The sequence below is a fragment of the Lytechinus pictus genome, chromosome 6 (assembly GCF_037042905.1).
Source record: "Lytechinus pictus isolate F3 Inbred chromosome 6, Lp3.0, whole genome shotgun sequence".
In the NCBI taxonomy this organism is placed as follows: Eukaryota; Metazoa; Echinodermata; class Echinoidea; order Temnopleuroida; family Toxopneustidae; genus Lytechinus; species Lytechinus pictus.
The window spans coordinates 22,755,583-22,773,120 of NC_087250.1; the positions used below are offsets into that span (position 1 = coordinate 22,755,583).

The 17,538-nt window shown below is 35.5% G+C and overlaps 1 protein-coding gene across 15 annotated transcripts in view; it reads left to right on the forward strand.

The window, feature by feature from the left end:
- The window catches only part of LOC129263667 (rho GTPase-activating protein 5-like), a 115,760-nt gene extending 103,994 nt beyond the window's left edge, over positions 1-11,766 (forward strand). For 14 of the 15 annotated variants that reach the window (XM_064101204.1, XM_064101211.1, XM_064101207.1 and 11 more), the window contains 2 exons: positions 616-721; positions 4,490-6,494. In XM_064101204.1, the coding sequence (XP_063957274.1) occupies positions 616-721; positions 4,490-4,670 (287 nt within the window). In that variant the 3' untranslated portion in view covers positions 4,671-6,494. Of the gene's footprint in view, positions 1-615; positions 722-4,489; positions 6,495-10,188 lie in introns of those variants that run through there. The other variant, XM_064101205.1, reaches the window with a different exon arrangement.
- The last annotated feature ends 5,772 nt before the right edge of the window (positions 11,767-17,538 follow it).

A 17,538-nucleotide genomic window follows, 5' to 3' on the forward strand; every position in this document is an offset into this window, starting at 1 on the left:
AAAATGATAAAGATAACAATAATAATGATGATAATAATAATTTTAACAGCAGTCCCCTTCCCTTCCCTCCATGAATTTGTATTGTTCCAAAACACAACCTCCACATGGTCAGAAATTTACATTATGATTTAGAATTTTGTTAAGGTTTGAACAACCTCCACTGGATTATAAATTGAGGAAGTTAATTGATCATGATTTGTTTTGATATGATTTTGTTGCAAGGATTAAAAACGTGAATGGTAAGCATTATTTTGTTACTGGGGCCCCGTCTTACAAAGAGTTATGATTGATCCAATCAACCTCAAGTATATGAAAATCCATCAATGTCATAATTTTTTCTTTAGGAAATTTGCACAATGCCCTTTGGAAATAAATAGAAGCATACTAAATTGACAAGAAAACAGTGAATGTATGAATATACAATGTACATCATATCTAGAAAATATTTTGAAGAAACGTGTATTTTAGATATTGACGTTGCAGGCTTTCCATAGTTGTGATTGATTGGATCAGTCGTAAGTTTTTGGAAGACAGGGCCTTGGTGATGTAATGATATAACACTACAACCCGTACACATCTTCTATTCTTTGTCCACATTTATTCTTAATTGAACAGAAGTCAATAACGAGGACCTCTTTGTTGAACGATTACCGGAATATTTAGTTGGGCTATCGCAAGTAAAAAAGACTGTTCTTACTTATATGATGAAACATATGAAGAGGTACGTATCTTAGCTTAAAGCGTTCACACTTAACATGCTATTGCCCTGGCTGCATTCACACTTTTCATCCATAAATCAGTAACATAATTCATTTGCTGCACTCACACTTGTTTCCCTGTCACGTAATGTATTCAGAAACTGTGTCCAAACTTGTTTTCCCATTACATAACAAATTGAGTAGCTGTGTCTACACTTGTTTTCCTATTACATAACATATACAGTAGGTTTTCCCATTACATAACATATTCAGTAGCTATATCCATACATAATTCTGTATTACAAAAACATATTCAGTAGTTGTGTTTACACTTGTTTTCCTCTTACATGACATATTCAGAAACTGTGTCCACACTTGTTTCACTATGACATAACATATTCCGAAGTAGTGTCCACACATGTTTTCCTATCACATAACATATTCAGTATTATGTCTACACATATTTTCCCATTACATTACATATTTAGTAGATATGTCCACACTTGTTTCCCTATTAATATATTTAGAAGCTGTGTCCACACTAGTTTCCCTATTACATAACAGATTCAGTAGTTGTGTCCACACTTGTTTTTTATTACATGACATATTCAGAAACTGTGTCCACACTTCCCTTTTTATAATAATATGAAACATCTGTCAGATTCACACATGGTGAAATTTACCACACAAACATTGATGATTTGCACAAGCTCAGTTACATTTCTATAGGGTAAGCCCAGCAAATGATTTCTTCCCCCAAGATTGTGGAGATCAAATATGTGATTTTCGGCCCCATTCGATAAAATTTACTATTATGGAACATTATTCAATCAATTACCATTGATGAAATGAGTTATAGAGGTAAGTTTTAAGCTTAGCATCCTCAATGATGAACACTATAGTTATTTTTTTTTTTAAATAGAAAATGGGACTGAGATGACTAATTTGCTATTTGATTGTATAGATTGGCCCGTATTCTGAAGTCGGGTTTAAGTTAAACTCAGGTTTAAAGTTGTGGTTTAAGTATGGGAAGCCAAAAGTATCAAATTTGTTATTAAGTTGTATGTTTCTTATGTTAACTGTGCTCTGTCCTAATTCATCGATGGTGAAGCCAATAATCTTTTTATACTTCCTAGACAATTATGAATGATTTGAGAGCCAAATGAGCTGAAGTATGATATCTCTACTGTTAGTGATTTATGTAACAATTGGCTCGCCATACTTAAACCACAACTTTAAACCTGAGTTTAAGTTAAACCCGACTTCAGAATACGGGCCATAGAATTCAGAAGAAAGAAATAAAGCACCGCTTGCAGCTGAAAGATAGTTTCACAATCCGCCCTAATGCTTACAAGTATTTTGATTCACGTAATAGAAATGTAGGCTGTGCACAACCTGACCATTAATTGTGGGCGTTTTGATGTGTTGCACTGAAAGACTTACAAGGATGGCACTGTAGAAATTCATCAAATTATCCAATTTATTTCCCCTCTGTTTGAATGCCTTGCCCTACATGTATGTAAAATGGACCAGCCCACCTACCATGCATGCTTGTGCACTATAAAGACACCCACCACCTTCCCCAGTCTATATTTATTGTGTGATCTGCTGTAGGATTTTACACGTATGCACCTGCCGTTTCCTTTTATTTTTACCTGAAATACCTGCTTGGCAAATGATTTGTGTCCTTATAAGGAAAATTAGTGATGTAACTAAGCAAAATATTTAAATATTATTGATAAGTAAGGTCATTGTGAAGGAAGAGTATTGAAACTTAAATAACTGCAATATTTTTTACAATGTATATCTGGTATTCCATTCTTGAATTAATTTCATTTCTAGAATAATCCTTTTGGTTTTATCTATATTTTCCTTACTTTTTGCTTAGCATAGAATTTTCTCAATCGACTTTTTTCTTAGTTACTTTCAGAAATATTTTATGATGTTAGTTGGATATTTGATTAAAAAAAAAAAGCTGAAGCTTATTGTTGAAGTATTACTTTGTTAATTAATTACTTTTTCCTCTCTGAAATGTTAGCAATATTTTATCAGAAATGTTTGATATGAGGAAAAATTGGCTTGTACATTTGTTGTTGATTCTAGTTAGTATTATATATGCAAATATGTCCTTAGATATGAAAAAAAATATTGAGTATTTGATATGAGGAGAAGATGCTGAAGTGTATTTTCTGATACTACTGTAGTATTACTGCAAACATATATCTTTTATCCTTTTATTAACTTTATGAATATTGTAGGGACTGTCCATGTGATATGATTTGAAGAGAAATAACTCACGAGCTGCATGCAAAACTGAATTGCTTGAAAAAAAATATTTTTGTTGAAATTTGAATGTAAATTGACAGAATAGATTATCAAAAATGTTTATAGCATGAGTAGAATTCACATGGCATGATAATTTTTTTTTTAGTATCACTTTTTGGTCCCAAATTTATAGCTTATTGTAAGTAACGGTTTATGTGGTTGAATAGACATCTGGGCTAGGTACACAAAGATTAGTAATTGATCGTAGGGCTAATCTTATGATTGACTGCATTGATCACTATGTGCAATTGAGGATACAAATCAACTGTAAGATTAAACGCTAAGCTTTGTGTTACCTGCCCCAGGTTATGGAACATTCAGTAAATTTACGAGTTTTGACGCTTTGATGATATCCATACTCGCTTAAACTAAAAGGAAACCCAAAGTTTCGGTCATGTGATGGATGTGAGTGTGGATTGTTGTATTGTGTCTTGGCATGAAATTTGTGAGGTCAACTACGCTTAATTGTATGTCTTGAAATAGCCTTTAAAAAATTTTGTTTGTAAATACTAAAATAATGTACGTGAATTAGAGCATCTGAGATACATGTATATATAGAATGTAAGCCTTCATTTTATTTCCAAATATTGACATTTATTTACCCAGAGGTCACATTAATTAGTACTGGGCTTGATGAAATTATTTTTAAATTATAATAATATTGATAAGAGACATCTATATATTTCTGCTTATTGATATTTAGATAAATCGATTCCTTGCTCACTTTTATTTTGCCTGGCTCCAGTTCGGTTATTAGGTTATGTTTAGATTATATATTTGAACTAGTATTCGAAAAAAGAAAAAAAAAGAGCAAATTCTAATTCTTTCCATGTTGATTAAAAGACACCATAGAATGATACAAAAGCTCCATGTGCTTATGTTGACAGTTTTTACTTAGATGTCATTTGCATTGGACACAATGTGGGATACATGTATGATTAATAAGTTGGCTATTCTAAATCACAAATAGATCAAGATATTTACATTTATTAGACTCCTTTCTTTACCTTATGACTTTTCATAAAGATGGTGCCTACTCCGACAGTTTAATTTCATAATGCACAATTGTACAGTACTCCATCATGTGTATAATTTTGACTATTTCACTTTGCCCAAGAGTTAAACTCAATGCCCTCTATATATACTGTCATAATGCACAGGCTTACACCGTTGTGTGTATAATTTGGACTATTCCACTTTGCACAATAGTTAAACTTAATGCCCACTACTTAGTGTCATAATGCACAGGCTTACACCATCGTGGGTATAGTTTGGACTATTCCACTTTGCCCAAGAGTTAAACTCAATGCCCACTACTTACTGTCATAATGCACAAGCTTACACCATCGTGGGTATAGTTTGGACTATTCCACTTTGCCCAAGAGTTAAACTCAATGCCCACTACTTACTGTCATAATGCACAAGCTTACACCATTGTGTATAATTTGGACTATTCCACTATATAGGATAACGCAGTGCTCCGAGGAGAATCTCATGACCGCCGAAAATCTGTCCATATGCTGGTGGCCTTCCATGCTGCACCCGCAAAGCAAATCATTTGACGACCTCGCAAACGAAGCACTTCTCGCGGCAGTCTTCAAGCTCATAGTAGAACACTCAGAAACGCTCTTTGATTTTTTCACGTGAGCACGGGTGCCCCATAGACTTCACGCACTGAACCACTGATGTTCAGTTTAAAAGTATAGCCAGCCTTAATAAACTGCGAGATTATACTATTATATATAGCAAGGTATTTCCAGCGTCTTATCCGCGCCTATATGCAGCGGAACAGACTGGTGTATTTCTACTTTATTTTCTACACTGTATTAAAATAAGGCACCCACAGTTATATTTGTTATATATCGAGCACTGGAGGAGAGGATATTTGTTATTGTTTTAAAATGAATTCTGCCCTCGCTTGGTGATGGAAAGAAGATAACCCTCGTTTCCTGATTACGGGGATGTAGCACTCTTGAATGATGTCAGTTGGTGGAACGGGAGACTCGGTGATCATTCTGTCTGGAAGAAGATCTTCAGTGATTTATCTATCGGCTGAGGGAATGACCATACCGGAAATCGCTCTGGCGCATCGATGAGGGGATGATTCTAGTTGGTTCAAAGAAGCAGATATATGTCATTTTTTAATCATTAACCGGAGCTGTCAATGTGGATAGATGTATTGATGCTGTAGCGTTTGAATGACAGAATCTCTTTGAACTGAATCACTTATTTGATTTTTAATACAACGGCATCATTTATGGATTCCAGTCATCTCTAACTGTCGCAAGGATTAGTGCATTCAGTTAGCAGCACTCATATGCACTCATGGTTATCAATCATTACCACCATGCGATCTTGATTACCCACAATGCATCACTGATTACCCATGATGCATCACTGACTAACCCTGTCACAGGGCCATGTTCACTCAACACCAGACACCTCAGAAAACATTGAGACTGTTTAGTCACTGTCCTAGCAAGATTCCTGGGGAGGGATTCACAAAGATTTACGTTAACAAAAAAATACTTTTAAGTTACCAGTAATGTGTTGTAGATAACGCAACACCGGAATGGTCAGATCATTGGATGTTCTTAACTGGACATTAATCAATGAGATGGCATGTTGAATTTGATGTGCGTGTTGGAGCATGATTTTTCCAGAGACCTAAATCTTTCTGAGACACCTTCCAGATCAAGAAAATCTTACTATTATATTATGAAATGATATTATTATTATTATTAATTTGATTTAAAATGAAATGAGTGACAGTGAGAAACTATAGTATGTTATCAAATGGGGCCTAGACACTTGTCCACTTACGTAACGTCATGATTATAATTTCTGAAATAGTCTTGGCTTGGTCAAGATTTGTTTTACGATGGGCAATGAAGAGCGATGACTTTTTACATTCACTTTTGAACTTTCTATCATCTTTTTAGCCTATGTAATTTCAACATTAGCAGGGTTGTCTATATAGTAAAGAACTAGTATTGACCTTTTTTCTTGATGGCAAAAATGAGTAAACTTTTAAACCTTTTTCGTTATTCGGATTTAAAATCATGAATTGAAATAGGGCCCCATGTTGAATGTATTGTCAGTTAAGTTTATTTCAAATTGTTATATTTTTCACTTTCTGTGAAAAAGATGGAACCTACATTGTCATAAAGGTACTGCTAAAAACAGATCAAATCTGTTTTGAAATTATATGGAGGTATAATTTGTTGAGTAATCATTGAGTGTTTATTCAGCCGCTGCCTTTTTTAATTGGTTCAAGGTATTATATTGTTTTCAAACTTGTTTATATGTAGGGGTAATACATGCCTAAACCTTAGGACGATGGTAAATCCAGATCTATATATTATGCTTCAGGCGTTATTAAGAAAACATGTAAAGTAAAGCCTGATCATGAGTATCTTGAGTAGTTTTCAACGTCATGGTGATGAGTATTAAATCTTGCTTTTGAAGAAATTTGATATTCTATACATTCCCAGTTATGTAGGATTTTTTTTTTTACAGTGATTGAGCTGTATACATGTTTTTATTGCTCATATCTCTTGGTAGAGTCATAGCAATGGCTTAGTGTATTTTTTTAATGAAAAATAGAGGTCCAATGAAGGATCCTTGTGGCACACCACTTTTTGCTTCAAATGCCTACTTGTAAGCCTCATATATACTGGTTATTGTTTCTGCCAGGTCTTGTGTTTCTCACATTTCTTTGAAGGAAAAAAGTGATACATGCTATGTTAGATTTGGTGGCATTTGTCAATTTTATAGTTTTCCAAATCAAGGTATTATTTTCTTTCTTAGCCTCGATTCAATCGTAATTGAACTCATATAATTGTATATGGATTATTAATGCTTATTCGATTTTTTGTACCATCCATGGCTTAGCAATTCAATTTTCACCTGTTCCAAACAAATTTCACTATGTTTAAATTCTTACATGTTTTCCACTCATTACTTTAGAGAAGTGGTTATTCAACATCATTTGTATATTAGTTACCAAAGTTTAATTTGAAAATCATTCATTATCTTACCATACATTGTATTTCTCATTCATTTAACTCTCATTATTCATCCATACCCCTTCATTACACTTGGAAATATCAAAAGCTTTTCCCCATTTCTGTACTCTACTTCATCTTATACCCTGGGAAAGTTTGCTTTAGAGTTAAAAAGACTTGATGGGCCGGTAACGTAAAGCTTCGCGATTGATCGTAGGGCTAATTTCTATGATTGATCATACACAATAGTCAATGCAATCAATCTTAGAAATTAATCGCTAAGCTGTATTTTACAGGGGCCCAGATGTGCAATCCTTTCCTGTTTTTCTCAAGCTGTTTTAAACAATTTGGCTTCCATCTCAGCAGTACACACCAAAATACCCCTATGAATAAAATGGAATCATCCAACTTGCTTCTCTCTGTTATTCGCAAAGTCATTGGGTGATAGATAACACATACATGTAAAGTCACTGAACCGTATTCTGAACTCGGGTTTCAATTAGACCCTGGTCTTAAGTTGTGGTTTTACTATGGAGAGCCAATTGGGGCACAAATCCCTAACAGTAAAAATCCACTTTATTAACTCATTTGACACTCAAATTGTTCATAGTTGTCTGGGGTAATAACTCAATTATTTGTCTTCATTATATAAGCAAAAGGAAACTAAATAGTAAATATGAGAAATATATAGTATAAACAGAATTTTTGGCTACCCATAATTTTAGCACAGAGTTAGACTGGGGTCTAAGTGAAACCTGACTTCAGAATATGGTCCCTAGTCAAAAGTTGCTGGGTCATGTTGCAAAGTGTTTAGTGACTGATCATATGTTAAGAATTTACGATTAATTATACATTGTGTTCTTGCGTTCAGTTGGTAAGCTTTGTATGTGTGGTTTCTGAAAAGACAAAAATCGTACGGTTGTATGTTAATTTCATCAGCAGAAGTCAGAAATTTACAAGCATACATGTAGGTGAGCATTGTTTTAATTGCAGGTGCCAATTTTGGCTATACATGTAACTGAATAATTATGATAATAGAGGTATACAGTATTAACAACACTTTCAAATTTCTGAGAATTTGTGAAGATTTATTTTCTTTTATACACTTGAAGTTGTTTGCAAAGTCTTTTAAGAAGATACTCTCTCTCTCTGTGTTACCTGTACCACATATGTGTGAGACCATCACCATTTTTTTACTGCATACCGAACATCAAAATCTATTAAAATGTAATCCATGCTTCAAGCAGTTAGAGGAAAAAATGTAATTAACATGCATTTTCCTCTTTTCATTTTGATATAAAAAGCATATAAAATCATTTACTCCTCTGAAACAGGCAGTGTGATCATATTGGTCATTTCATTTTCATTAATAAATAATTTGATGATACTGATAATGCTCATAATGATGACAAAGATAATGGTATTGATTATTATATTTATAATGATACATACAGTATTATAAGGATAAAGATAGTGATAATGAGAATGATAAGAGTAATGATGATATTAATAATATCATCATCATTATTAATGATAATTATTGATGATGATGATGATATTGTAGTAAAAATGCAAATATACATTTATTATGCAGAATTATCAAGGCACTAATTTTCTATATTACCCTGGCTTTACAGCTATATGAAGGCTATTAGTAGCAAAGTTAATGGGTTGATAGAGAACATGGATTGATTATCTATTCTGTGCATTTGAAGGATAGTATAGCCATTGTTCAAACAGATGATGATTTTCTGTTTACATGTAGATGATCCTAATAGAACAGAAGGGCATTCCACGAAACAAACAGTTTGCAATTTTCACTGGCAATGTCATTCTGAGCCAATCAGGTGCTGGGATTTCAGTAGCTTAGAACAAATAATCAGTGAAAGCCACAACCTTTTGTCTATTGAAATGCTCCTGTTGTGTATATGATCTGGGCTCCGTAACACAAAGGTTTACGATGAGACGCAAATATGAAAGAGCCGCACTGATTGGTTCCTGGTCAGAATTTTAAACCAAATGTGCGTGTAACGTTGATATTGAATCGTCAGTTCATTTAGCGATTGTTCGCTAATCTTTGTGTTACGGAGCACAGAAATCATATGGATAGCCTCTGAATAGAAGCTGGTTGGTGTACATGGGTACTACTAAAACCTGAATATATGGATTTGATTTAAAAGGTACACGTAATAATGCATGTGGGTCTAACCTAAAGCCACTGCGCATCTTACAATTGGTCTGCTCTGATTTTGGAAGAAAATGTAGTAAAATTTGATGTGAATATTGAGATATGGAAATATCTTACTGTGCAAGGTTCTAAATCATGGTATGAACACTTGTATGTTCAAATTTGTTACTATGCTACCTTAACCATCCTTAGAATAAAAGCGATCTAATTTTAATGTCATCATAGCAGGAACTAATACAAAGGTTAGTGATTAAAGGTATTGTTTAACTTTGTGAGCAGCCGATTTAAAAAATTCTCAAACCAAGATGAAACATGTGTACAAGTGCATGTATTAGAACTAATAAACCCTGAAAACAACCATTATTGAGAATGAAAAGCTAAAACTACAAGGCAAACCCCGATTTTTTAAATAGGCGTCTTATAGACGCATGAATAGTACACATAAGTGTATGGGATGAAATTAAGATGGTGTTTTCGGTCACTTTATATATTTTTCAATTTAAATAATTATTTTCGAACGCAATTTTTTCTGGGCTTCATTTTTGTAACATATCACAGACACAGGTGACAAGTGTGACCTTCTAGCTCAGATTTTTAAAAGTCAAACCAATGTTAACCAATCACTTTAATCTTATGCTTGACTTTCACGATTAATCGTAAGAAAATGTTCCTTTGAATTCTCAGCTTTGTGTTATTGGCCCCTGGCCTTCAAAATAAAGGCCTGCAATCAGCCAAAATTGTTATATTTGTATTTTACAATTAATTTGAACCTGAAATAAAAAGAGATCACTCACATTTTCAGAAAATAAGCAAAATGCGATTTGTTTCAAAATCAGATCATGGATCAGTCCTAAGTTGTGCGGTGGCCTTAAGGTTCATACGCAAGCAAAAGCCTGAAAACTGCAAAAAAATCTGCTGGCATGGCAGGCAAACCTGTGTGATAACGTGGATCGTTCCATTATTCCTGTAGGGTGACAGGTCACCATGATGGAAACAAAATGAAGGCAGAGAACGTTGCTATATGCTGGTGTCCATCCATCCTACAAGTCCCCCCGGAGGACTTCCATACAAAGTGGATGATCCTGACACGAATCCTCCAACTGATGATTGAGAACGAGGATGTCTTTGATATCGCCGAGTAATTCAATCCCTCCGGAGGACTTCCATACAAAGTGGATGATCCTGACACGAATCCTCCAACTGATGATTGAGAACGAGGATATCTTTGATATCGCCGAGTAATTCTGTCCCTCCGGAGGACTTCCATACAAAGTTGATGATCCTGACACGAATCCTCCAACTGATGATTGAGAACGATATCGCCGAGTAATTCTGCTAAATTAGGTAGTCTGTAATAGGCGCGTGGACTGCTGCGCTACTTTTGATAAGTAGAATCCTGTATGCTTTTTGATACGGTTGTAAAAAAAACCCATCTCATTCATAGTTTTATAGTCTTAGCATTGTAAAATTTCTTTTATTTTCATTGTAAGCGGTCTGGGCCTAATGGGAAAAGAACTGTATAAGTAATAAGTATCATTATTATTATTATTACCATAAAATAAAAGATCGTGAAGATCGAATACTCCCATAGATGATAGAGAATAAAGGAAGTGTCTGTGATATCGCTGGTTAGTTGTGTTAATACAGGGTCTTCAGTAGGCTTGTGTAGCAAGGTGTTGTTCTTGATGTACTTAAAGGCCTGGTCCCACTGGCCGACGGACACAACGTATTCATAACGGATACATCGGTCCAAGCAAAATTTTTGGGTGGCTCCATCCGTTTTCATCCGCTCCAGACAATGGACAAAATGGGCGAACTATGAAATCACAGTGGACGGATGCTCGATGGATATAGAGCGTATGAAACACGTATGCAAGGAGTACACAATGGATACAAAACGTTTTCCAACGGATGGCAAAATTCTTATCCGTTTTATCATCCTCTCTGCATCCGTAAGTGCAGTGGGACCAAGCCTTAAACATTTTGATAATATGACTTTAGATTGTATTTTCAATTATTCAAAGTCTATTATCCTGACATGAATACTCAGACTGATGTTTGAGATGAGGATCTTTGACATCAATGATTAGTTCTGATAAATTGGCTGGTGATCTGTTACAGAGGAGTCAGTCTTTACATGTATTCATTCTTATTTTATAGTTTTTGATTGTATTGTCAGTTATACAAAATAGATGATCCTTATACAGATACTGGAACTGATGCTGAAGAAAGAGAAGGGTAGGCCTATCTTTAATAACACTGATTAATTCTGATAAAATGGCTGGTGGTCTAAAATAGGCTTGTGTACAGAGGAGTGAGTCTTAACATGCAGACATTATTATACAGTTTTAGATCGTATTGTCAATTATACAAAATGGAGCCTTACACAGATAATGGAACTGGTGTTTAAGAAAGAGAAGAGTATCTTTAATATCACTGATTAATTTTGATAAAATGGTTGGCGGCTTGTGATAAGCTTGTATTCCAAGGTGTTTATAGCCTTGATATATAGGATTTTTAATACAATTATGAATTATGCAAAATGGAAAATACATAAATACCCAGAATACACTAAGCGAAGGTAGAGAAAGATGAGAGTATCTTTAATAACACTGATTGATTCTGATAAGATAAGATGATGGTGGGCAATTCCATAAAATATGCACGTCCGACCCCAAGTACGTGAGACCTTCATGGCATTTTCTGTCTCTGATTTCTGGTTCTTTTGACAGTCTGTAATGCTCTCAAATGATCATGACTTGGTCAGTTTATAAAGTGGAGTAAAACTTGGGGGTCGGTTTAGTATTTTACAGAATTGCCCTGGTGTATAATGGGCTTGTGTTCCAAAGTGTTAGTCTTGATTTATGTACCATTTAATACAATTATGAATTATACAAAATGGAAAATAATTACCAAGAATACACCCAGTGAAGGAAGAGAAAGAGGAGAATGTCTTTAGCATCACTGACTGATATTGTTGCTAGGTTACACTTAATGAGGTATTTGGAACCTTGATTATCTGTAATAGACCCTGTGGAACTGTTTCATAAAACTTGTTATAATAGCAAACATGCAGCAACTGTTTAAAGCTACTGAAATCATTCAATCTGATTGGTTGATAGTAAACTTTTTATCAATTTTTACAATGGCAATTCTCTGTGAACCCCACCCCCCTGAATTAGAATGAATGCTCCTTATTGCAAAACAAAAAGAGGAGTGCCAAAATGACGAAGTAAAGTAAGTATGAGTCTGGCTATGTAAATCAATTTGAATATTATCAGTGGACCCATTAATTAAGAATTGAGTTTTATTTATGCTTAACTGTAGCAGTAATCATGAATGTATAGTGTCCTGTGAAAAAACATGCATTTGATTATTGGGCTCATTTTCAATGCACAGTTGTACTTTAAAGTTAGTGAACCCCGCTACAAAATGCACTCCTTCATGCTGAGTGTTGTGTGTAGACATGACTACAATGTTCTGTATTAAAGCCCAGAGAAACAAACTTTATTGAATGTCATATTTTTTCACCTAACTTCACAATTAATTTTCTAAAACATGGCAGAATGTGGACACTTTAAATATGTTCATTTTCTGGTAGGGTTCCCTAACTTTTGAGCACCACTGTATATGCTGTAGCATAATTTGGTTGTGAAATCTGTATGTTATGTTCTCAGAGCAGGCTTTCAAACCACAATGGGTGATTTCAAGTTCAGTGTTTACCTTTTGGTGTTGGTGTTAGGTTAATTTTTACACGATTATAACACCAAACCTAAAATGAAGATGGTCCCGAAAAGTCACTCACTAGTTGTTGAGATGTCAATAATGTGATCTGGATCAGTTTTACAAACTCTGAATAAGTTTTGGAGCTAGGGGAAGCAATCCAAATTTCAACACCAACACCAAGGCCAACACCAGACTTGAAACCACAATCAGGTTGTGGATTGTCATACTTGAAACAATTGTTTCATGTAATGCTGTGTATCCTTTCAAAAGGAGATTATTGTCTGTGTTTATGGGGAACTCGACACTGTTATGATAAAAATCACCCAGACGAGAACAAGATTTATGACAAGGAGATGTTATCTTATGCCACTGAAAAGGCCTTATAGTAAGGTCATCATCTCAGTTTGCCTGGCCTGACAGGTGCCCAAGGCTAAAGCAGGCTTGGCTGAACAGTTTTTCAGTGGTACGCGTTTGCTGTTCCCCAAAAGATGTCTCTTATACAGGCATCTTCTGTGCTTTTCATAAAGTCTGGTGTCGGCAAATGATAATCCACTCCCAAAGATGAAGGAAGCTGACGCCCATCAGACTTTTGATAGCGTATCGTCCTTTTTGTCTTTAAGGGGAATTGCCCTTCCTGCCCTTTCAATTCACTGTTCGTAGTAACTCACTTTCATCTGACTCTTCATTCAGAACACTCTTTAATCAATATTAATTCCCTAATCACACTAGGCTCTATTAGTAGCCAGGCCATCACTCATATTACATTTATAATTATATCCTACTTAGAGTAAATCCTGTATAGTGATTGGTTCAAGTAGCATCATGTGACCTAATATATTTCAACTATGATGTTGCGTGACGTCAGACCTCGATATATTTTTGGATATACCAATATTATGACGTCATTATTTCACAAAACTGGATATCTCGGCGCACCGGCTTGCGCGCTCTCTCTCCCGGGCGCGCAAGTCCAGCGCGATGCGTCAGCGCAGACACTAATCTGCGTTCCGCTGAGCGCGGTGGCTCGGAGAAAAGTAGGTAATTCAACGCAAGTAACAGGACTTTGCATGCTCAGCGCATAGATTTTGGTTATAAATTATTAAAAGTAGGATATAAAACAAATATATCAGGCGTTTCATTCGAAAGCATAGTGGGAATTATTAATCCTCGGTTGGACTGGCAAAACTACTATATTTCCCTCGGGGCTTCGCCCCTCGGGGAAAAATAGTAATTGCCAGACCAACCTCGGATAAATAATTCCACTATACTTTCTCAAAGCCTGATATATTTGTTTATTATCTTTAAGTTATTTGTAGATATGAAAAGCACACACAGCTGAAGCTAGATGGCATTCTCAAAAAATAATTTCATATGATTATTATAGATAATGATAATATGCAACATATATATAGTGCTTAATACACATGTTTATGAATATTGCATATTATTATTTTGTCTTTTGCATGGTCATTATGATCTGCCACTTTAACATTCAAGGAATTTCTTTCTATAGGTACCCATTTCTTTCAAATATAATTTGATTTCATACCAGTGGCCTTTGTAATGGTATTTGAAGATTATAATGACATCACCCCTGTGATTTATTCTAATGCCAACACGTTTTCTTGATTTTATTTATAAAAAAGGGCTATTGAAAATTGTAGATATTTGGTAGCTCAGTTAAAAGTGACACTGCTGGCCATGATGTAACCACGGCCCTTATTGGTTGTTACTGAAGGATGTCCCATAATGGTTGGGGATAGGTTTGATGGTTTCAAGTTCGGTGATGCCCTCTTGGTGTTGGTGTCAGGCTGATTCTGCACCAGCACAGCACCGAATGGCAATCAAGATTGTGATTCCAGCACCAACACCGAACCGTTAACTCACATCAGGTATTGAAGCTGGGAAAGACAGTCTAAAATGTGCTTCAAACACCAACACCAAACTTTAAGCTATGGAAGTTGAACCGTTAACTCGCATTAGGTGTTGGAGCTGGGATAGGCAATCTAAATTGTGCTTCAAACACCAACACCAAACTTTAAGCTATGGAAGACATTCTAAATTGTGCTTCCAACACCAACATGAAACTTCCAATCACCCTGTAAGTAAGATCACCTTTGCTTATTTGGATCGTTCCGCTGTTCCTAACGTAGGGTGACTGATCATCACGAAGGAAACAAAATGACCGCAGAGAATCTCTCTATATGCTGGTGCCCATCTCTTCTACAGCTCTCCATGGAGGACATGCGTACCAAGTTGATGCCTCTAACCCGTATTCTGAGCCTGTTAGTTATTAATGAAGAGACTATTGCGGATATTATAGGTTGGTAACACCATTGTTTCTCTCTATGTGCCAGGATCTAGCCAGGGTCCCGTTGCTTAAAAGTTACCATTATGGTAACTTTGCCATCCAATGGTAGTTACCATCTGACGGCAAAGATATCCATAATGGTAACTATTCTGCTGCTGGACCTGGGCCAGGTTGGACACAAGACCATTTAGGGGCCATACTGTTTTTGCAAAATAGTTGGCCTTTAAAAGTTATTGTGTCTAATATAGCTGGATCCGTGCCTGCTATGGACCGTCCATTCTTTGCTGAAAATTAAAAGGAGATTGTGTGTTTTGATGTGGAATTTAACACCATATGAATATACATTAATACTCATAGTAGCGGACATTTTGTAATGCCACTGGTAATTGCACTGTGGTGAAGTCATTATCTCACTTTCTCTGACCCGATGGTTGTCTGAGGCTAAGCAGGCTTGGCCGAAGATTTTTTTAGTGGTACACCAAGTTTGCTGTCCCCCAAAGATATCTGTGTTACAGGTATTTCCAATGCTTTTCACAAAGTCTGGGGTCAGCAAATGATAATCCATTCCTCCTGAACGCTAATGCCCATCTGACTTTAATGATCCATTTTGTTCCAACTTTAACTTTTCTTCTCTTGAAGAAAATACGAACCTATTGAATTATGAATTTTATCTTTCCGTTTTCAGTTTCTAGCAGGGTTATTGAACAGGGTTTATATTGATGAAAAAAATTTGATAAATCAATTTGCATTATTTTGTGGTGAAAGAAACTGGATGGGAGTTAAAAACTTGGAGTTAAAAAAATTGGATCATCCAGCAGATAAGGGGCCTGTTTCATAAAGACCTACTACAATTGTAACTGGGCCATTGTTGTAACTTCCGTGGAAACCCTTGATTGTGATTGGCTGCTGAGCCCTGTTACCATGGTAATTACCATAATGGCAAAGTTACCATATAGTTGTTATTCTTTATGAAATTCCTGTGATACAAAGGTTCCCATGACACAAAGGTTAGCGATTAATCGTACGCTTGATTTTCACAATTAATTGTACATTGTAGTCAATGCAATCAATCATTAAAAAGATGTTCTATGATGATTGCTAAGCTTTGTGTTACAGGCCCGAGGTATTGGTCTGGTATGTGAGTTTTCATCCCACCGCTGCCACCAAAACTATTTTTTTTTTTCACTTGTAACTTTTCATGAAATGCCCCCCCATAGCTATATATGAGGAGCATCCCAATCCCGAAATGACAAAGTAAAGTGACATTTAAAGAAAAAAAGATACTTTGGGCATGCCCTAATCAACCACTAGCCATATGAGTATAGGCATGTAGAGAGTCTAATGGTTGTTCATGTAAAATGTACTAAATGTAAAACTTTTGAACTGAAATATACTGCATCCTACAGAGCTATCGCTGTGCGAAGAACAAATTCAGAGTTTGCAAGAGAAACCTTTCACTGGTGTAATTTCACCCGGGATTCGGATAAAATGTCTATCAAGTCATATCATGAAACCCCCTCCCTCCCCTGCCATTGTTTATGGCAATTATCATCCAACTTTGGCTCATTTACAATTTGCTGTATTCTTGTCGGTTCCAATGCATGTGAATGAAGCCTACAGTTATTAATTACCTCGCTTTGCTGTTCATACACACAAAAAGCTGCCAAATTGAAAATATATGGAAATGTAGCTTAGTAACTTTGCATTCATAGAAGAGCTAAGTATAAGATTGTGTAGATTGGGATTATATTGATTTATAGTTGATAAATGTGACTAAGCAATTATGTTTGTATGCCAGGTAATTTATTTCAGTACATTTGTAGCTTTTCTAAAGACTCTGAAGGTTTGAAAGTAAGGTCAGAAAGGAAGAAAATAGAATTTCTTTCAGAACATTGCCTACTCCAATTTTGATGTTTCTGTTTATTTTACATGTATTTCATATTTGTTTTTGCCCTGTAGCACTGTAATTGTTATCAGTCGCAATGAGATGATACATCCAGCTCATTTTTGCTTGTGCATTTTTTCCAGACTATTAACAGACCAGGGCCCCGTTGCATAAAAGTTACTATTACGGTAATGTTGCCATCCAATGGTAACTACCATGGTAACGCTGTGCCAATCAAAATCAAGGATTTCATGACAGATACCATTGGATGACAAAGTTACCATAATGTTAACTTTTATGCAACGGTGCCCTGGGGTGTTTCACAAGCATAAATGCACCGCTAGTTAAACAGTTTGGGAAAAATTTTTAAAGATCCAAACTGACCCTTGCTCGATATA